The sequence below is a fragment of the Pangasianodon hypophthalmus genome, chromosome 3 (genome assembly GCF_027358585.1).
Source record: "Pangasianodon hypophthalmus isolate fPanHyp1 chromosome 3, fPanHyp1.pri, whole genome shotgun sequence".
Lineage (NCBI taxonomy): Eukaryota > Metazoa > Chordata > Actinopteri > Siluriformes > Pangasiidae > Pangasianodon > Pangasianodon hypophthalmus.
In genome coordinates this window covers 32512699-32534317 of record NC_069712.1, presented here as the reverse complement: position 1 = coordinate 32534317, position 21619 = coordinate 32512699, and the positions used below count along the sequence as shown (strand labels likewise).

The following is a 21619-nucleotide window of genomic DNA, read 5'->3' as shown; positions in this document are numbered from 1 at the left end:
CTCGGTAACACATCAAGCTGCGTTTATTTTGTTTTATTAACTTAAAAAAAGAGAAAAAGGGAAGAAAAAAAAAAAACCAGAGTCCGATGAGGGAGCAAGTGTCTATAACGTAAGCATTAACCGGAACGAACTCGTCTCCCAAACGATCCATGACATCGAATGCGACTATAAACGGATAAAAAGCGCAACATGACGTTCGTTAATGAGTGAAACACTGTAATCGTCTGTGGATCGCTGTGGTATAAGCAGAATAACGCACAGACCGTGGGTTTGTATAATAATAAATTATAAATAATAATAATAAAATATCGTAAAGTAATAAAATGTTGAGTCACGTGCAGAGTGGAATGTGTTCAGGTGTCAACTCTGTGCTGTGAGTAAATACGATGCCTTGGGTGAACCGTCCGGTGCTGTACACAGGTAGGGAGGTGTGTGTGTGTGTGTGTGTGTGTGTGTGTGTGTGTGTGTGTCCATCTCATTAACAGGGTTGGCAGCGAGCCCTTTGACCTTTACCTCTGCTGTATTTACCATGGCAACCATCCAGGTCTCACACACACACAGAACAGCGACGCACTAAGCTGTTTCTGTGTTTCACAACTCTTTACTCAATTCCAAAGATGCTGCATGTGGCAACAAATTAAAATTATTTTAATATTTATTTGCGTGTCGTGAAAGAAGAGTTTGTCTGGTTGGTGTCGTTCCAGATCACGGTACACGAGACCGTTACTCACAGACAAGTCAGTTTTTGTTTTATTCCAGTAAACTAAAATGGACGTTAATAGAGTGATTTGAAAAATACCTGAATTTAGAAAATTAAAGAAAAACTTGGATTGAGAACAGAAACTGCACCAATGAAAACAGAGTGAGATTACAAATAAAAAAAAAAATGTTTTTGTGAATAAGGGATAAAGACCATTTTCTCGTCTTCAGCATATTTAGCTTCTTTGGTATTTTCAAACTACAGAGACAACAATTTAAGTCTGTAACAATAAAGTTAAAATTGCTAAAATGAGATGTATTAGCACTAAACAATTCCCCTGAAAGTCGACTCAAACTAAAGAGAATTTCACTCAAATTGTGAGTAAAATATATAAAGCTGTAAAAATTACAGTCTCCACAAACTTTTTTTTTTTTGTGCTAAAGATGACGGTAAACATGAGGAAGAAGGAAAGTTAAAGAAAGAAGATAAAAATGTCTCATTGTGATGAAAGCATGCTTTAAAAAAAAAAAAAAAGGAGAAAAATAAAAATGTAAGGGAAAAAAACCTGAATGATACAAAACTAGAAAAAGCTCTTGGCAGTTCTTTTGTGCGATCCGCTTGCCATGATGATGTCGGATGAATTCAACAAGCGCTCTGTAATGGTAGCACTTGGAGTCGTCGTGGAGCCAAACCTGACAGTGACGCTTTTTATCTTCCCCCAACCCGTTTATTTTATTTATTTTTTTATTTTATTTATTTTTTAAACCTTCTTTTTATCTTCTGCTGTCGGTCATAACCGGCTCTGATCTTCCTTCCCGACTGATAGATGAACTCTTGTAAGAAGTTTTGCGTTAAAGCAGAACACTTCCGCTTGTCTGGTGTGATATCTAATGAATATAAGGCCGAGAAACATCTTTACAACCTTTAAAGAAATCGAGGTCCCTGGGTTCATGACTAAAACACTCCGCTTGCTGAAATATTTCAGTTTAATTAAAGTCCAAAAAACCTTAAGTGCAAATGACATGACGGCTCACTCCCGTATTTCACATCTAGCAATTATAAGTTTCAGTTTGTAGAGTCTGTGTTAGGTTTTCTATTGAAGAAAAAAAAAAAAAATCTGACTTTTTTTTCCAGATATTTGCACTTAGGCTCTTTAATCTGAATGTTGATATTTTGAATGAAAAGGTCAAAGACACTGCGAGGTTTCAGACTCTTCTCTTTCATTATTCTAATCAAAACTGCAAACTCCTTGCACGTAATTAAAAAGAAACTCATTTTTAAAAAAAAAATATTTCTTTTTATCAAGTGAGAGCTCTTTTAGTTTAGCATTCTTCAACTTATACTATCTCGTCTTCACTCCTTCTCCTCTTCTTGCTCAAATTAATTAATGCCTTATTAGTTACTGATATTAATATTTAACGTAACGTGATTATAAAAATAGAGACATCAGTGTGCAGGGGTGAACAAAGCCATGAACAGGCTCACCCATTTTCTTGCTTCGGTTGTCCGGAAAACAAACTAAACTCGGTTAAGAAGGGGAAGATCATGTATTCATTTTATTAATGTAGAACGCTGGGGGTGTGCTGTTACAGGAAAATAATCAACGATGCAGTAGCGCGATGAAGCCGAGTTCCTGTTACAAACCCAGACTTGATTATTTTCCAACATCACCACGTCCTGAAGTGTTTTATTCCTCTTATACCACAGCCACAAGTAAAATTTTTAATATGTTATTGAACAGCACATTGTGCTTTTAACCATTTATAGTTACATTTAATGATGTGGAAGCTCTGTGAGACAAGTTTTAGTCTGTTGCAGTACGTTAGAAGCAGCTGTGACTGAAACTGGTTTGAGTTGTTGATCTAACCGCCAGGTCGTGTGTTTATTGTCGAACGCAGCCATTGTGGATAAAACAATCGTGTTCTCAGTTTATCTTTTTGCATCGCTTAGTGTTTGTTGCGTGTTGAGTTCTCGCACTTAATTTGAGAAGGTTACGCTGTCAGGACGTGTTTGGAAATAATTTGGCAGCGTCTCTGTGGTCCTTAAGGGCCAGTTATGTACCTTTTGATTCAGAAAGTATTCACACCAGAAAGTATTCACATGTCATAGATGCACTTTATAATGGATTAAATTTACTTTTCTGATTAAAAATCCAAAACTGAAATCTCTCGTTTAGATAAGTTTTCAGACCCTTGGCTAAAAGCACTCCACGCGGAGCTCAGGTCCATCGTGTTTGCTTTGGATGTCTTCAGATGTCTCTAGAACTTGTCTAGAGTTCACCTGCTGCACATTCAGTCGATTGGACATGATTAGGTCCACAGCTCTGTGTTGAAAGTTGACAGACGTCCGACAACAATCCAAGCCATGAAGGATCTCAGTGAAACTCTCTGTAGACCTCCGAGATCATATTGTGCTGATAACATAGATCTGGCCAAGGATATACAGCCACTTCTGAGCACAACAGTCTCCATCGTTGTGACGTAGTAGAACCACCAGGAGGAGGGTAAGTGGGAAAAATAATCAGCCAGCATTATGACGACAGGCTCCTTGTCCATGTGATCTGCTCCATATAAAACAGATATAAATCAGATGTAAACAATGTATTTTATACAAGAAATAAACGCCTGATATTTTGAGAAAATCGGTTTAATTAACAGACTCCAGTCATTCACGCTTGCGCGATTAATCCCGTAACTGCTCAAGGACACGACAGAATTTAACTTAATTCCTCCTCGCTGTTCAGACTTTCCTCACATGCTCAAGCTGTGGAAATGTAATTATCACGATGAAAGAACGCAGCAGAGACCTACAGGAGTACCGTATCGACTACATTTCCATTCATTCTTCCTGAGTAAGCGCTTTATCCTGCTCAGAGTCGCAGTGGATCCGGAGTCTATCCCGGGAACACTTGGTCTGAGGCGGGCGGGAAAACATCCCGAATGGGACGCCAGTCCATCGCAGGGCATCGTGCAGTTCAGTGTAGTCAGTCCAGCATGTTTTTTTTTTGGAGGTAGACGGAAACCTGAGAACATCACTCGAGGAGACCCAGAAGAACTTTGAAAGCTCGGTGCGGAAGGAACCGGAGTCACGGATCATTTCCTCCAGTGTTTTGGCATCTTTTTTGCCGAAACGATACATTAGAGTCTCTGTGTCACCTTCACTGTTTTTCCCTCCATGCCGAGGAGATCAGACGTTTCAGCATCAATTTTTTTTTTTAAAAAAACATAATGACATTATAGCATTACACGTGGATGACATTTTGCTGTTTCCAGCTGTATGTGAAAATTAGATTTCTGTAATTTTCATGGAATGACATTTTCAGGCTACAGGATGCAGTAAATCTGAGGCTCTCTCGCTGACCCAGTGAATCTGGCTTTGGGCACGAACGTCACTGCGCAGCCTAATTAGCTTCCCTAAGCTCAATTATGTGCCTGTCATTAAAAAGGTCAGGAATGATGTATCGCAACAGGTGGATGTGTGTAACCACGGATAGATGTGATAAAAGTCTTTCCAGGCAGCTATTTCCATAAGATATTAAAAGAAACGCTCAGATCAAACTTTAGTCACGGAGAGTCGACGGAGAAGAGCTGTAGAGTATTTTTATAGCGTAGTCTTGTGCGATATCGTTTTTTTTTTTTTTTTTTTTTTCCCCTTGCTTGTGATTTTCCGTTTAATATGTCGCGTTGAACATTAATGAACTTTTAAAACATTCTCCATGAGATTGACGGAAAACGACATCCAGTCTTTTTTTTTATTATTTTTATTATTATTTTTATTTTTTTAATTTTATCTTGGCAGATTCAAAGCAAGAGATTTATTTCTTTTTCACTTTTAGAGAGGGTTGATATCCCAAAGCAACTTCTTTTTTTTTTTTTTTGCATATGTTTCTACATTTTAAACCAGATTTTCTTCTGATGGATCCAGTGTCTTAAAGAGGAACTGGACAAACATCTGGGAGAGATTTTCATCTCTTTATTTGAAGAAAAAAAAAAAAAAAAAACTTGTATCCTCAACAGAATAAATCAGTCAGTAGCTGCTTCTGCCCACTAATTTCTGGAATAAGATGTAGAAAATTGAAAACTTTTTTTTTTTTTTTCCCCTTCCCATTCTGGGTTTGACTCATAAATCTCTTCCTACGAGAATCTTTTGGCCAAAAAAGTTATTTGTTGGGCCGGAAAAAAGTATCTTGGCCAACCGGGCTTGAGGAAATTAAAAAAATAAATTTGAAATAGATTAGTGTTGGACTGAGAGAGTCTGAAAACAAGGCACGTCGTGTCCTTCCACAGAGAAGAAACCACAAATTAGATGCGCAGGTTAAACTCCTTAAAACTTTTTTTTTTATTTTCGTACCACGGCCAAAAGGGAAAAGAGCCTCTGTGACTGAATGTCTTTAGCGGCGTGAGACTAATTGCTCGTTTCTACTCCACTGAGTTCAGCTCGCGAGGCAGCGTGCAGGGAAAAGCCTCTGATTGTGATTCTTGCTGCTCCGCCGCGTTGGAACAACAAACAGCACGACCTTTGATACGTTGCTTTCGTTTAACGCCAAAAAAAGCACATGGACGCGTGAGTGCAGGCAGTCAGCATGACCTGTAGAGGGGGAAGAAAAGATCTCCTCTCTCCTGTTCGGTTTCTCTTTACACGCCTGCTGTGAGAACAGGGCGGTCCTGAACTGGAAATCGATTATTAAAAGATGAATCAAATTGATGGATCAATAATTCAGTGAATCAAACAAAAGCATTTCTTTACTGAACCTGATCAATGAATCCACATTTTTTCTCAAAACACAGATTGAGTGGAATTATTTGGGTTCGTTCTTTGTTGCTCACATACATCATGTTCAGTATAAAATATAAAAACGTACGTTAAGCTTATGATGCTGGATTTGTTGGATCGTTAGTTAGTTCAGTATCTAGTGTTAGTCACTAAGAAACAGCATCAGCGTTTAAATATATATAACGTCACAAATATTAAGATCAACACACAATGAGACATTTGGGCTTCGCTTTTGTACATCACATTATTCCGCTCTAGGGGCTGTAATTTCTCAGCTTTTGTTTCGGAGCGGACGGATCATAAATTCATCATCTAGCCAAGCTTCAGTGTGCTGCCCAGTCCCGTGTTTTGGTTTCCAAGGAACATAACTGACGAGGTTAAAAAAAAAAAAAAGAGAGAGAGAGAGTAGCTAACGTGAGGAATAACGCAGGACAGACTGCGCTGTTATACGCAAATAATCCTACGAAGGGATGGTGTGATTTCGTATAACGGTCTGGAGTGTGTTGTTCCGACGATTACAGTGTTTAATTTGTTAATGCACATTTTAACGGTTTATAGTTAATGTTGTGGAACGTCCAAGAGACAAGTTCGTTCCTGTTATCACTTGCGTTATAGCTGCGATAAACAGTTGTTGCTTCACTAGCGCCCCCCCCAATCTCTCTCTCTCTCTCTCTCTCTCTCTCTCTCTCTCAAAAGCATAAACTCCTCTTTCCTAAACACTCCCCCTGAACACTTTGACTGATAGAAAGCACTGACACTGGAGACTCCTTCCATAAATGTTGCATAAACGTAAAGAGAATAGAATGTATTTTTATTTCGTTAGGATCGATTTGTACTATATTTATAATTATTATATCATATTTGCAATGTAAATGGTTTTTGAAATCGTGTTTTTAGCTATGTATTCCTTCCTTATTTAATTTTTTTTTTCATTGAAGTGCTTCAGTTAAAAAAAAAAAAAACATTTTAAATATTTTCAAGTTCGGATGGGCAGTTTGAAACAAAAGGCAAATTTTGGGTGGAAAAAAAGTCACTAGCGAACAGAATTTACAGTCCTGTGTATGAACAGGATTTTATTCGTATCTCTTTTTATACCAGAGTGAATTAAGAGAGTAGTCACATCATAAACATGTAAATGTAGTATTTAGTGTATTAGATGACAGATATTTAGTCATTAACGCAGTCATGATGTGACACTGGGAATGGTGTTGGGTTTTATTTGTGCTGTGCGTTAATGTGTATCCTGCGGTGTTGCACTTAACGCAGTTAGCATCACAAAAACAAACACAAATACACACACACACACACACACACAGTCTGGCTCTCTCCGAGTGCTGAAATGTTGTTTCCCGGATATAGACGGATCGCTCTTCTTCATTCCATGCTTTCTTGTTTTCTGCTCCGGATTGTGATAAGTGCAGTTCAGTGTGTTCTTTCTGTCACAAGCCGTAGCGGTGTTGACCCTCAACCTGCGTGTCTGTGTCTATTGACACTGTTACGCAAAAAAAAAAAAAAAAAAAAAAAAAAAAAAGACCTTTAGCACAGATTTTTTTTTTTTTTTTTTTTTCCCTCAGTTCAAGGCCGTTATCTCACACGTCTCATTTCTGCCATTTTAAAGAGAGGAAAAAGTCCAGTGATGGATTCTAAAATGTAATGTAAAATGTTCGGGGGAAAAAAAAAAAAAAAAAAAAAAGATTATATCTACTGATCTGGCACTCGATAGTAGTAATGGGCTTCAGACCGCGTCGATGCGACATAACAAGTGGTGAAATAAGTCTGTTATGGACCAGTTATCCTGTCTGGGACAGATTTTCTCCATAAAGAGCACTTAAAGTAACTGTCTTTTGAGGATACGTCGACCCAGGATCCGTTTCACAGAAATACCCCAAGACCTGAAAAACAAAAAGTAGCTCTCGTCTTTCTCTGAGATGACGGCGCCCATGTGTCATTACCATTTCATGCAGAAAAAGGCAGCGTGCGATTTATTTATTTCACATTTTTATCAGTCTCTCCTACTCAAGAAAGAATTTGGGGACAAGGGGAATATTTACACAACGTCTCCCTTACTGTCTCTGGTGTCTGAATTCTGCCGCTTCTTCAGTCAGTTTTTGGACTGGAGATATAAGGCTAACGTTTTTTTTTTTTTTTTTAAACTGCGTTTCTAATTGTGCAAATCTTGTGCCTTGTCGTTTAAATTATTCTAAATCTTCGATTCAAGTCGCCCCAGCATTCAGTCTAGAGGGTCATACTTGGAATTTTTTTTTTTTGTAGGGAAGTAAAAGCTGCTTCAGCTCATTTACACACCCGTGTGTCCTCGACCCTGTTAACAGGATTATATCCGGATATGGATTATCGACGTAAAAATGAAAGCTTAAAGGCACACAAGACTCGTTTGAATGTACATTTAAATCTCAAACTACACCTTAAGAGGTCTGAGGAGCATCTTAACCAAGCACTGTACATTCTGTTTCTTCACGACACACGTGACAGCGTGAAAACTCCTCTCAGTGGGTGATGCGCGTGCTCCATGAAGTGCCCCTGAAATCAAAATCGAGTTAGCTTTTTGTACCTGTTCCTTTAGTCTGATGGACCCTGATACAATACTATGACAGAAAAAATGACAAAAATGAGTTTTATTTTTATAGTCCTTTCAAATTTGTGCAAATCTTCATGGTTGTTCAATCAAATGTTCTCTAGAGCCATATACGCCCCGTCCCCAAAAAAAGATTTATTTGTTTCGAAGAAGTTACAGTTTGTACGAGGAGGTCTAAGGTCTTTTCGGACGTGTTTTACAACGTGACCCTCTTCAAAGTCAGAGTAGATTATAGGGCCAAACGTTTGTGGACACCAGACCATCACACCCATTAACATGTGACCCCTTCCCCAAACTGTTGCCCCACAATCGTATAGAAAGTCTCTGTGTGCTGTAGCATTACAGTTTCCCTTCAGTGGAACTAAGAGGCCCAAACTCTGTTCCAGCATGACGATGCCCCTGTGCACAAAGCGAGCTCCATGAAGACGTGGTGTGTGAAGGTTGGAGTGGAAGAACTCGAATGTCCTGCACAGAGCCCTGACCTCAACCCCACTGAACACCTTTGGGATGAACTGGAACACCGACTGAACCCCAGACCTCCTCACCAACATCAACACCTGACCTCACTAATGCTCTTGTAGCTGAATGAACACAAATCCCCACAGCCACGCTCCAACATCTAGTGGAAAGCTTTCCATTTTTACTGTATGTACTCTTCTGTGTTGCTTCCAAAGACTTGTATATGTCAGTTCTGAACCATGTTCCTGAGGGTTTGCCTTTGTTTCTACTTCCTAGTTACAAGTTTGCTAGTTTACTTGGTTCCTTTTCTCCCTTAATTTCCAGTTATGACTTGTTTTGATTCTTGGGGTTGGGAGGGTGGAGGTGATGACAGATTTGGATGAGCCCTAATAAAAATGTCCCGTAGGACTCTGGCTTCTGTTTGTTACACTCTGTTCTAAGCACTTAACATTGTCATGAAGATGAGATTTAAAACCGTTGAAGTAAAAATAAATAAATAAATAAATAAACGGAGCAAACTTTGGACACACAAGCATGTCTTGGCTGATCGAATACATCTGTTTTGGTGTGTGTGTGGTTATTTTCTATTTCTGTTTTACTCTTTACCCTGTGATCTGTTTCGGGTCGTTGTAATTTGGACTAGGCTGTGCATGTTTACTGCAAATAAGTGTATGAAGGCGTACGTTGCATAAAAATGAATTATAATGAATTTTTTTACATTATTTTCAGCTCCATGATGGTCACAGGCCCTTAAGCCAGGACCTCGTCTGAATTCTTCACCCCACGATGAGCTCCTCGTCGTCCCCGACCCTGCAGCTAGCAAAGGGCATGGATCAGGACGAGGCATCGCCTCTCTTTCCTTCCCTCTATCCTACGTCTCTAGCGGTGGACCGAGGAACTGTGTGTATCCCTTCTCCGTATGCAGATAACGGTCACGCCGAGATGTCATTTTACGGTCCATCTGTGCCCGAGAACTCAGCCATGGCACCTCCGCTCAGCCCGTCGCTCTTCTGGCCCTCGCACAGCACCCACCCCGTGCCCTCTCTCGCCCTGCACTGCCCGCCCGCGCTGCCATACAGCGAGCCACAGATACACACCGCCTGGATCGACGCCAAGCCACACGCCGCGGGTCGAAACAGGTGAAGGGGCGGGGCTTAACGAATCTCAGTCTCAAATTGTTTAATAAAGCCGTTTCTTACATCACGTGATTTCTCATCAGTGCGAAAATGTTTACTGTTTGTATTTATACCACAGTGCTGTTGAATTCTCAAATCTGATTGGTCAGGAGGTGGTGATTATTTTTCTCTGACAGTAGTGCCGCCTGCGATTCACACCACAGGTTTATATTAGCGCGCTCGTTCTAATACCTCATCGTTTCTATAGCAACAGCTCGTTCTCAGGGAAATATACGGCGGACGCTCCGCATAATCTATGGCTGATCTTTGATACGGTGACGTTTTCTCTAAGGAGACCTTCATGGAAGGAGTCTCCAGTGTCAGCGCTCAGAGGGTAAAGCTGTAACTTGAAAGTTTTCCGACTTTTTTTTTTTTTTTTAATGGACAGAAGAGTTTACGCTTTTTTGCGGTTTCTAAGTAAACGGATAAAAGTACGACGTGCAATTGATTGAAAAACTCAAAAATTGTAATCGTTGATGAATTGCTGTGGTATAAGACGAATAAAACACTTACGGGCCTGCTGTTAGAGGAAAATAATCAACAATAGGATGGTAACAGTGACTCTGCTTCATCACACCGTACCATCGTTGATTATTTTCCTATAACAGCACAACTCGAAGTGTTTTATTCCTTACTTAACAAACCTCTCTTGTTGCTCATTTGAGACAAGGCTGCTGTTTCTAGTCTTCTGAATTTTGTTAATTTGTGGTGTGTTTCATTTGACTCTTTCTTTCTCTCCACAGCTCTTTTCTGTCTCATTCGAAGCTCTTCGGGAAGGGGACGGAAGACGGCGACGAAGCTCCGAACTCCTCTTCCTCGTCGTCGGGCGCCGTGGCCAAAAGCGAACTGCACTTTTGTGTTGTGTGTCATGACTACGCGTCAGGCTACCACTACGGCGTCTGGTCCTGCGAGGGCTGCAAGGCGTTCTTCAAGAGGAGCATTCAAGGTACCAAAACCAAAATTTTTTATTTATTTATTTATTTTTTTTAAATAACCTTTTGTACTTATCTTTTCCAGCTGTATGCATTTTACCCATTTAAACAGCCTGCTTTGTTTTGAATTCTCATGCCAAGTAAGTTAGAGAGGAAAACATTTATGAAAAACAGCAAAGGTTAATGGTTTTCGCTCGCAGTGGTCCGTGCAGGACAGAAACATCGAAACATAACGACAGCACACATGGATGCCAGAATGTCCTCAGCCTGAGCCAGGGTGTGGCTAAAGTGGGTGTTATTTTTCTGTCAGTCTTAAAGATGTGTTCAGTAGAGACACCTCTTTCAGAGAGAAACTGAAAGCAGTATTTGAGTCAGACAGAAAAAAAAAAAGCTGTAGATATTCCTGTATGACTGAAGGTGAGTAGTTTGCCAAGCTGAATGTTGACTGTTCGAAGTGCAGAGTAGGATGAAATTTGGCTTGGCTGTTTTCTTCTGAATCTCCCACCCCATCCCCACACACACACACACACACACACACACACACACACACACACACACACACACGCAGGTCCTCATGGAGTGCATGTTGTTCTCTTCTGAGTTTAAAGCCCGCTTGTGTCATGTTGTGACTCCTCTATTCTACTCAATTGGGCGAAACGACAATAAATGACTCGCCCTGGGCGCTTATTTTGCCTGATACACGTCCATTAACAGTGAAATCCTTTTGAATCACCGTGTAAAAGTTTATACACTTGGTATATAACACGAATAATATGTCATTATATCGATGGGTCCCCAACTTCTTGTGTAAACGACCCCCAAAATAGACATTATGACTTTTCTGTGATCCCAGGCCTTGACCACACTAATTTTTTATTCCAGTTCTATAGTACAGGACTATTGTAACATTTCAGCGAATCATTAACATACGTATGTGTAGCATAAGTGACTGAAAACCCAAAGCTATATTAATTGCACTGACCTACCAGTCTAGTGGGAAGTATGTCGTGGTTGTAGTAAAATAATCCACGCCGGGGCGGTGTGATGCGGCCCAACGTGAAACAGAGGAGCATGGAGAAGCAGAGCGGCGTTGTTCACGCACTCTATAAGTAGCTTATTTACTCACGTAAGATCTAAGAGAGGCGTTCACTAGATGGCGCATCAGAGCCAAAACATCCCTGTTTGTTAAGTGGAACATTAAAATGTTTAGCGATTTTATGCACACTGACGTTAAACTCTGAGCTCTGTCTGTCTTTAAAACTTTCCGCAGTCATCGTGATTGTTGTCATGGGCTGCGTCTCACATTGAAAACTCGGACTTTACATTCAAAACTATTTACTACTTTAGAAGATTCAGCAGACTTGGACGCAAAACAGAGATTTCAGTAGGTTTGAAGGTGACATGAGAGGTGTTTAAAAATTCAAACACTAACTGAAATAGGAAACCCGGGTAGTGTTAGTGCTCAGTAACTCTCTAGAGAGAGTAGTACACAAATACGCAGTTTGAGAGACAGCGCTAGTTTGATGAGCGGCAGTAGATGGAAGGGGAAATTTGTCCGTTTATTGTTGCTGAATTACGCGAGTGCAGTGTGTCAGGATAGTGAAACAGACTAAAGTGTCACTCTGTATCCGCTTCAGGACACAACGACTACATCTGTCCAGCCACCAACCAGTGCACGATCGACAAGAACCGCCGCAAGAGCTGCCAAGCCTGCCGTCTACGCAAGTGCTACGAAGTGGGCATGATGAAGTGCGGTAAGCTGCCATGTTCAATTTCTGTTCGCTTTTCCCCGTGCTCAGAATCGAGCCTGGTGTCAGCAACCCTTTAACTCCACTTTTGTAAAAAAAAAAATTTATTTTTAAATCGCAGGTGCACGGCGTGAGCGGTGTGGTTATCGAGTCTCCCGCCACCGCCGGACCGCCCAGATCAGAGACGGCTCGGCCAGGCTTGCGGGGGTCGGAGGTCAAGCCCAGAGACATCCTCACGCCCCTCTCCATCTCTCGCTTTCTCTCCCGGACCCCAGGGTGCCAGCGGAGAGCGGGTTTTCTGGTTTGTCCCCCGAGCAGCTGGTGCACTGCATCCTAGAGGCGGAGCCGCCGCAGATCTACCTGAGGCAGCAGATGAAGAAACCGTACACGGAGAGCACCGTGATGATGTCGCTCACGCAGCTCGCCGACAAGGAGCTCGTCTTCATGATCAGCTGGGCCAAGAAGATCCCAGGTCTGTGTGCGAGTGTGAAAAAAATTACAGAATGCATGCACTGAAAGTGATATTCTGTGTAACTGTGGATGGAAACTTGCTCTCTGTGTGTGTGTGTGTGTGTGTGTGTGTGTGTGTGTGCATGTGTCTTTGCGCGCTGGCGGTTCTTCTGTTCTCATCAGGTTTCGTGGAGCTGAGCCTGGCCCATCAGGTGCACCTGTTAGAGTGCTGCTGGCTGGAGGTGCTCATGCTGGGCCTGATGTGGAGGTCTATCGATCATCCTGGAAAACTCATCTTCTGTCCGGACCTCAAACTCAACAGGTAAACGTTCTGCTTACAGAAAACTTCACCGTGTCAACGATTACACACCACCTTTACCCCGGTTACCCGAAGTCCCTGTGAACGAGCTGCTACCGGAGAACCGTTAACGTATTAGAACGAGCACATTTATTATAAACCTGGGATTTTTTTTTTTTTTTCCAGCTGTACTACTGTTAATTAACACCTTCTGACCAATCAGAATCCAGAATTCAACAGCACAATATACAGTATAAAGCACAATGTTATATAATAATATAAACTTCACACATCTTGTAATGTTAGCTGTACCACAGTACTGTATTAAAAAGAAAAAAAAAATAAAACCACAGCATCACTGTTTAACGGTGCTGATTTTGGCGTAACCACATTTTCTCCAGGTGTGTGTGTGTGTGTGTGTGTCTGTTTTAACCTTGAGAATTGCATCTCTTTATGCACTTATGTCTTGTTTACAGCACACTGTGTGTGTGTGTGTGTGTGTGTGTGTGTGTGTGTGTGTGTGTGTGTGTGTGTGTGTGTGTGTGTGTGAGAATTTAATTCCACACTTCCACGGTGATTATCGCTAAGGTCTTAACTAACCTTGGAATGTTCCCATAACACCAGCGTATTTGCCAACACCACTCTTACATAGTTAATGTACTCTTATCAATACACTTTGTGTGTGTGTGTGTGTGTGTGTGTGTTTGAGGATTTTCAATGCCACAAAGGAAATTGAGATGTTTTATATCGTAACTTGTGGACCTCCTGCACAACCGTTGCAGTGTGTTTCAGCCTTGAAGCGTTCATTCTTGCCCTCTCTGATTCACCCTGTTGGTGTGTGTCATTGACACTCATGCACGTTAAAAACAAAAATAATAATAATAATAAAAAAAAATTGTAATTGGTTTCTTGATATTTCTTAAAAATGAAGTCTGGTGCACATCCTGGAAATTATTTTTGCTTAACTTTTATTAAATAGTTTATGAACAAAGACATAACATTCCTTATTTCGCCACTTTCTCTCTCTCTTGGTCTGTCTTTATTTCTCTCTCTCTCTTTTTTTTTTTTTATTCTCGATCTTTTCTATCTCTCTCTTCTCCATCTCTGCTTCTGTATATTTTGCTATGTTGCTCTCTCTTTCTGTCTCTTTTACTCTCTCTCTCTCTCTCTCTCCATCTTTATTATATATATATATATATATATCTGTCTCTTTCACTCTGTCTTTCTTTATCTTTCTATATTTCTCTATATATTTATCTCTGTCTCTCTCTTTCTCTCTCTATCTATATATCTCTGTTTCTCCATCTTTTTCTCTCTCTCTCCTCTATCGCTATCTCTCATTATCTGTTTCTCTCTCTATCTCTTTATCTGTCTTGTGTCTCTCACTTTCTTTCTGTCTCTCTTCTCTATCCTTATCATTCTCTCTCTCTCTCTCTCTCTCTCTCTCTCAGGGAGGAGGGAAGCTGTGTTGAGGGGATCATGGAGATCTTTGACATGCTCCTGGCCGGTTCCTCCAGGTTCAGAGAGCTGAAGCTGCAGAAGGAGGAGTATGTCTGCCTCAAAGCGCTCATCCTGCTCAACTCTAGTATGTGTGAGTGTGTCTATTAACTGTGTGTTTGTGTTTGTGTACCTGGATGCATTGGTCATGCGTTGATTGATTGGTCTTGGTGCCAACTCGGGTTAGTTCTGACTTCCCGGTGGACTGAGAGATGTCAATCAAGCATGCTCATTAGAATATTAGGCCACACCCACCACATCAGTGAATTCAGCTGCACTGTGTTTTAACATAACTGTCTTGATTTTTCTGATTAAACTTTGCTGGATTGTTTAAAAACGTATTGTTTTAAAAGTCATGTGTGAGCCGTATCTGTATTGTATCTTAATTATTTTTATTTTTCTGCTTGCAAAAGATATTTTGAGAACTTTGTTTAAAAAAAAAAAAAAAAAAGACAAATTTTTTGAAGAATGAAGATCTGTCCTCTGTAGTGTTTTGAAATAAAAATTCCTTCAGGGCTCTAGACAAAAAAAGGAGCTTAAGGAGCCAGACGTTCCTAAAAATTTAAATATTTTAAATAAAATAAAATAAAAAAGCAAAACTTCAGTCACCAGTGGCTTTGTGACAAACAATAACACAAGCCATTAAGCTCTGAAACACTTCCTGTCTGTGATTTAAGTCCGTCTTCCCTTCCCTGTCACCACTGGCCAGCTAATTAATATTATACCAGAGTGCGGTTGAATTCTCAAATCTGATTGGTCAGAAGGTGTGCGTTATTTTCGTATAACAGCACGGCTCGGACAGCAGTTCTGACTGTAACGTGAACGATAGGATAACGTTAATTAATGCACGCGATCTAATCCGTTATTGTTTCTATACTCGCAGCTCATACACAGGGACTTACACGGCTGACGCTCCACGTAATCTAAGACTAATAATCAACAGATTTAAAAACGGTTGATGGTGACTTTTTTTTTTTTAGGAGACATTTATTTAACGTTAATGGAAGGAGTCTCCAGTGTGAGTGATTTGTAACAGTCAAGAGTTTACGCTTGCAGGTTTCTCAGTGTTTTCTGAGAGAGACAGAGAGAGAGACAGAGAGAGAGACAGAGAGAGAGACAGAGAGAGAGACACAGACAGAAAGAAAGAGAGAGAGAGAGAGACAGAGAGAGAGAGAGACAGAGAGAGACTGTGTTATCATTAATATATATGATGTTGCATTACTGTTTTTTTACTTTATGTCTTGTTCAGTTTCTTCTTCTCTTGCTCTGTTGTATGTTGCTTTGGCAATACAAAATATTTTGTCATGCCAATAAAGCACACACTGAATTGAAATTGACAGACAGAGAGAGACAGACAGAGAGAGACAGACAGAGAGAGACACAGACAGAGAGAGAGACAGACAGAGAGAGACACAGACAGAGAGAGAGACAGTGAGACAGACAGAGAGAGAGACAGACAGAGAGACACAGACAGAGAGAGAGACAGTGAGACAGACAGTGAGACAGACAGAGAGAGAGACAGACAGAGAGAGAGGCTGATGAAGGACTGACTGTTTATCGCAGCTATAACGTAACTGAGAACAGGAACTAACTTGTCTCTCGGATGTTCAACAGCATTAACTGTAAGCCGTTAAAAAATGTGAGACATGGCCTTCATTAATAAATTAAACATTGCAGTTGCGTGCGTATAACAGCACGGTCTCTCTCGTCACTCTCAAATTTATATTTTCAGTCGCAGTTCGGAGCTCTTACGACTCTGCTTTATTTGCAGTTGTATACGCTTTCCGCTAGACAGTCTGTATAAATCACATGCCCTTCATTTACCCTGTAATGAAACGTGTGCGTGTGTGTGTGTGTGTGTGTGTTCCTCAGACGTGTCGTCGTCGGAGAGTGAGAAGGATCTGGAGAGCAGGGCGAAGTTGCTGCGGCTGCTGGACGCCGTGACGGACGCGCTGGTGTGGGCCATCTCACGAACGGGTTTATCCTTGCAGCAGCAGTCCGCCCGCCTCGCTCACCTCCTCATGCTGCTCTCGCATATCCGACATCTCAGGTACCGCAAACCTCCGGTTCCGGTTTACGTTTCGAACCTTTACCTAATCAGATGCATGAACCGTGACGGGTTTTTACAAGTTGTAGTTGTAGCACCATCCCAAGTTAAATCCTTTATTCGACTCGTCAGTGTGTGTTACCCATAATGCACCTCTCTCCTCTCCTTTCTGGTCGGCAGTAACAAAGGCATGGAGCACCTTTCCAGTATGAAGCGGAAGAACGTCGTGCTGCTGTATGACCTGCTGCTGGAGATGCTCGACGCCAACACGGCTCACAGCAGGCGCATGTCCGGCGGCGGCGCGCGCTCCGACGCCGCCACCCGAGAGACTGCGCTGAACACGCGCGGGGTCGTGACCCCAGTGACCTCGCCGAACACACCCACGCCCCCTCAGATCCACAGTCCCGTCGCTCATCAACTCACACAGGTGAACGAGTCACAGTGCAGCCAGGAGTGAGTGCTATCCCAGTCTCTCTCTCTCTCTCTCTCACACACACACACACACACACACACACACACACACACACACACAGAGACTCGTCCATGGATACACACGTCCCTCTGGCTACCAAATTCTTTCCCATTTCACATTTAAGCTACTGAAGTAAAGCTTCCTCGGTCCGCCCTAGCTCGATCAGGTGACCCAGAATGCATTGCAGCTCATTTCCTGCTCACAATGTGGCGAAGGTTCTTTATAGTTACTGTATTTTCCGGACTATAAGATACAGAAATTGTTTTTGTAGTAAAGAGTAATTGTAGGCGTTTACAGTTGGCCTGCTACTCTAGCACGTATGCTAGTTTGCCCCCTTGTTATAGTTTTATAGCTCTAACTTAACAATAAACACACACCGTAGCCGTGTTACCGGAAATTAGCGTCAGTGTACGAGCAATAACCCGAAAAAAAAAAAAAAAAGATAAGGTTTCAGCAGTAATGTTTGCTGTGTGCTGGTGCTTATAAGTACAGCCAATAATTATAATAATAATAATAATACTAATAATAATACTTTAAGACTTGGATTCAATATGTCCGTTTTGAGAAATTAATTCTAAATTAAAAGTATCTCGTGTATCAAAGCACAGGTGTGTGTAAGGACACACACACACACACTCAGTGTTTACGTTGTGTTACAGAAAATAATTTCCTGTTTATTGTCAAAACATCATGACCATCAGAAGCAGCAGAATCCTATTGGATTAATTTTAAAGTTAATCTGAAATCTAAAAAAAAAAAAAATGTTTCCCATAAACAGTAACTCAATCCAAATAATCCAGTTATATACAAAGTAATGAACAATTTGAATGTGTATGCTAATAGCACGTCTCTGTGAAGCAGATTGAAACGAGATGTTCATTCGGTGGTTAGGGTTACGTGGTTTTATTTGGCACGCATGTTTGACGTTAATTCTTCTGTCCTCGCATCGATAGTGATAAAGAAAGAAGACGTCAGTTAGAGTAACGAGAACCTCACGATTGTCTTAAAGCTCAGGAAACAGAACAGCGATGAACTTAGTGCAACACTAACGAGACAAAAGCTAAACTAGGACAGAATAGACTACACCATTATAGAGTGAAATATTTTTTTGGGTGTTTGGTAGTCCAGAAAATACACTACAATCCTACAATCCAAGTCTGTTTTTTTATTTTTTATTTTTTATTTTTTTATTTTTTTTGCACTACTCCTCCCTCCATCCCTCCTTCTCCTGCTCTGTGGTGCTACGTACATCTGAACTGAGAGGAGATGTTTTTTTTTTTTTTTTAAAGCGCTAGATATGAGCGGACTCTTTAACTGTTCCCTTTCTGTACGGGAGGATCAGGAGCGTGTGACGTGAACTTACGGATCGGATCGGATCGGATCTGCCCAAGCGCCTTCGGTTTGGAAACCCCGGAACGACCCCCGGACTTTATACGGACATTACCCCTGAGGTAACGCACGATTCCTCCACACAGGTGTCACGGTTTCACTCAATCGATCACGACCAAGTCTCGAATCAAAAAAAAAAAGGGACTTTTTTTTTTTTTTTTGGTAAATTTCTAAAAGCCAAGGTACGGAAATCTCAACACCAAATCAACACTGTTTGTGTTTGTGCCGCCGTCTCAGCCGCTGTAAATAACCTGACTGTATCGCAGAATCCGTTGATGCAACAACTCGCTGCAAAAAAAAAAAAAACAAACATGAATGCAATGAAGACGTGTGTAGTTTTCACAGCTTTACTGTTTCTTAATTTTTTTTTTTTTTTTTTTTTTTTTTTTTTTGCTGCAAACTTGCACAGGAGAGTGTAAAACATTTAAGGCCTGGATACTCGATCCTGATTTTGCTTCAGCAACGTAGCTACGTTTACACGCAGACTGATCTCTGATGATGATGATGGCTCAATTAGAAAAAGAAAAAAAAAGGGATTCGAATAAACCTATTTAAAAATGCAAATTTAATTTTCTTTCAAATTTGTTTAATAATAATTTAAAGGTTTTTTTTGATGTTTTTTTTTTTTTTAATCCACTTACTTTTACAGTTGCATTCTTTCCAATATGGCAGCTACAAAAAAAAAAAAAAAAAAAAAAAACGCATCTTAAAATGTGCTACATTAACTTACTCCTTCCTTCCATTTTAAAATATCTGAGAATTTGGATTCTTAGCTACTAACTAAATAACTAACTAAATTTACCCCCGGCTTGTTAATATGGTTAATATGATACTAGCTACGCCATGACGCAGCTGTGGGTGTGTTTAAATAACGTAACTCTGACGAGCGCGTTTATTGCGCTGCGTAGAATTAATAAAAGTAAATTCATTTCAGGTACGCTAATTCCGTTTCTGTTTCTGACGGGGTCAGAGAGCTTGAAATGAAGAAACGAGCCAAATCTGTAGCATGGCAATATTGCAAATCAATTAAAAAAAAAAAAGTTTTAATTTTTTAACGTGTTGCATTCGCGACATTAACACTTGTTTTAAAAAAAAAAAAAAAAAAACCCTCTTTAGGGTGTAAATATGTTTTATGCAATGCATATAGTACGTAAAACGTTACGCGCCTAAACACTGAAATGCGATTTAATCTAATTTATATGATTGATGAGCAGCGAAATATTTGCACTATAAATATAAAGTATGAGAATAAAGACGTAATTTCTGAGCCACTTCCAAGGCTTATATTTTGCACTATTTAACTACAGTGATGGCAAAATCGGTGTATTCAGGCCTTAAACGTCGAAGTGTTTTTTTTTTTAAATGTGATTTATATTCATGTGTATTCTGTCTCAGCAGCATTCTCCTGATGATAACAGGAAAAAAAAAAGTTGTCTAAATCATAAATAACTCGGCGACGACGTGTATGAGGTGTGGCAAAGCGTAATTTATCGTGTCGTAAAATCACTGTACTTGTCCGTGGCGTAGTACTTATTCAATCTCGCCAGACTGTTAGACAAAAAAAATAATAATAATTAAAAATAAAAATAAAAAAAATACCAGTTCTTCAATGCACTCTGACTAAACAGCTTTATTTGTCAAGAAATACAAATTGACTTTAAACTATACATCATAATCATAAATAGTTAAAACTGTACACACTCTTATTCTCGGTGCGTCTGTACTATGGCTTTCGTTAGGTGCCAGACAGCTGGTGTGAGAAATAAATAAAATATTATTTTTATTATTGTTAAATAACTATATAACAAGCAGACGGTTTTAGTAGTCCAGCAGTTTAACGTGTCTGGATTAGTCTAAAGAAGTACAACGTATATACAATGCTTTTTTTTTTTTCTTTTTCGCTTTCTGTATCCAAATATATTCTTATAGCCTCGTTATCTAAATCGCTCATCATCCTCAGCGTCTGAAAAACTAAACGTGAACATGAGAATTCTTTGTTCGAGAGAAAAATGCAGATTACAACCAGCGATGCACTAATACTTCACGATGAGTCAGTACCTTTTATAGGATTTTAAAAATATCTTTACGCGCATGCACTTTGTGAAAATAGAAGGGTAAGTCGATCTCCACTTGGTATTTTATTAAATCTCACGGCTTTGAGTTTTCTGTGATTAAAAATACAATAATGGAACGTCCGACGCCAAGACGACATTTTATACAGGTATCGTGTGTAAATATGAAAAATATCTTAATTGTTAAACTGATTTTCAGTAACGATGTTTTGTTTTTAATGGTTCCTTCCAAAAATAGGATTTTTTTTTTTTTACACTGACTGTCACATGATTACTACGAATGGTGTAGATGTGTTAAATATCAGGGTTGGGGTTAGTGGCTCATGTCGGCGGAGGGCCGTTGGTGTAACGCAGCATGGGGTAGAAGGAGCGGGCGAAGTTGTTGGACAGAGCGCAGCTGTAATCGTCCTCCGACGCTGGCACCAGGCACGCCAGCACTAGCAGCAGCAGGAAGAGCAGGTGAAGGGGAAATGCAGCTCGCAGAACCCGGTATAGGAACGGCCTGCTGCGGGAAACGTTCCTGCACCGCAAAAAAAAAAAGTGATGTGATTGAATTGTTAGCGCTTTGTGTCTTTCATACACCAGATTCAAATTAGACTGACTTTTAAATGTTAAACAAACACAGGTTGATTTTCTAACACAAGACGATGTGTTTGTTATTTTACCGTCACACACACACTTCGATTACATACTTAGCACTTGCAGAAGGTCTCCTCTCAACAGCTCTCGACTCCTACAGGTAAAAGAGGTAAGCGTAAAACATCAGCACTTTCTTCCCAAAGCAGCTCGTGTTGTGTGTGTTTATGCTCTGTGTTGTTACCTTGTCCGTTAGCGCTGGGTCTGTCGCGTGTTCATCGTCCACTGATGATCCTTCGCTCTTCTGTAACGCAGATTGAAAATTCAGCAGCTGCGTTAATTGGGTAATTAAAAGTACGCTTTCCCTGCCCTACCACACACACCCACCATTTTACGAGTAGTGTGTGTTAGAGCAGGGAAACCGCTGAGGGCTACAGT

At 40.5% G+C, this 21619-nt stretch overlaps 2 protein-coding genes across 15 annotated transcripts in view; one reads left to right on the top strand and one right to left on the bottom strand.

The window, feature by feature from the left end:
- esr2b (estrogen receptor 2b) overlaps window positions 1-18843 on the top strand; it is a 59918-nt gene extending 41075 nt beyond the window's left edge. For 2 of the 7 annotated variants that reach the window (XM_026939147.3, XM_026939146.3), the window contains 8 exons: window positions 9255-9664; window positions 10444-10646; window positions 12270-12386; window positions 12502-12852; window positions 13014-13152; window positions 14580-14719; window positions 16498-16675; window positions 16853-17591. In XM_026939147.3, the coding sequence (XP_026794948.3) occupies window positions 9312-9664; window positions 10444-10646; window positions 12270-12386; window positions 12502-12852; window positions 13014-13152; window positions 14580-14719; window positions 16498-16675; window positions 16853-17129 (1758 nt within the window). In that variant the 5' untranslated portion in view covers window positions 9255-9311 and the 3' untranslated portion in view covers window positions 17130-17591. Of the gene's footprint in view, window positions 1-8452; window positions 8712-9254; window positions 9665-10443; window positions 10647-12269; window positions 12387-12501; window positions 12853-13013; window positions 13153-14579; window positions 14720-16497; window positions 16676-16852; window positions 17592-18433 lie in introns of those variants that run through there. The other 5 variants (XM_034302614.2, XM_034302615.2, XM_034302616.2 and 2 more) reach the window with 5 other exon arrangements.
- A 731-nt stretch (window positions 18844-19574) lies between these two features.
- The window catches only part of syne2b (spectrin repeat containing, nuclear envelope 2b), a 127343-nt gene continuing 125298 nt past the window's right edge, over window positions 19575-21619 (bottom strand). For all 8 annotated transcript variants that reach the window (XM_053232639.1, XM_053232643.1, XM_053232641.1 and 5 more), the window contains 3 exons: window positions 21426-21485; window positions 21298-21338; window positions 19575-21125 (listed from right to left, as the gene is read on the bottom strand). In XM_053232639.1, the coding sequence (XP_053088614.1) occupies window positions 20927-21125; window positions 21298-21338; window positions 21426-21485 (300 nt within the window). In that variant the 3' untranslated portion in view covers window positions 19575-20926. The remainder of the gene's footprint in view (window positions 21126-21297; window positions 21339-21425; window positions 21486-21619) is intronic.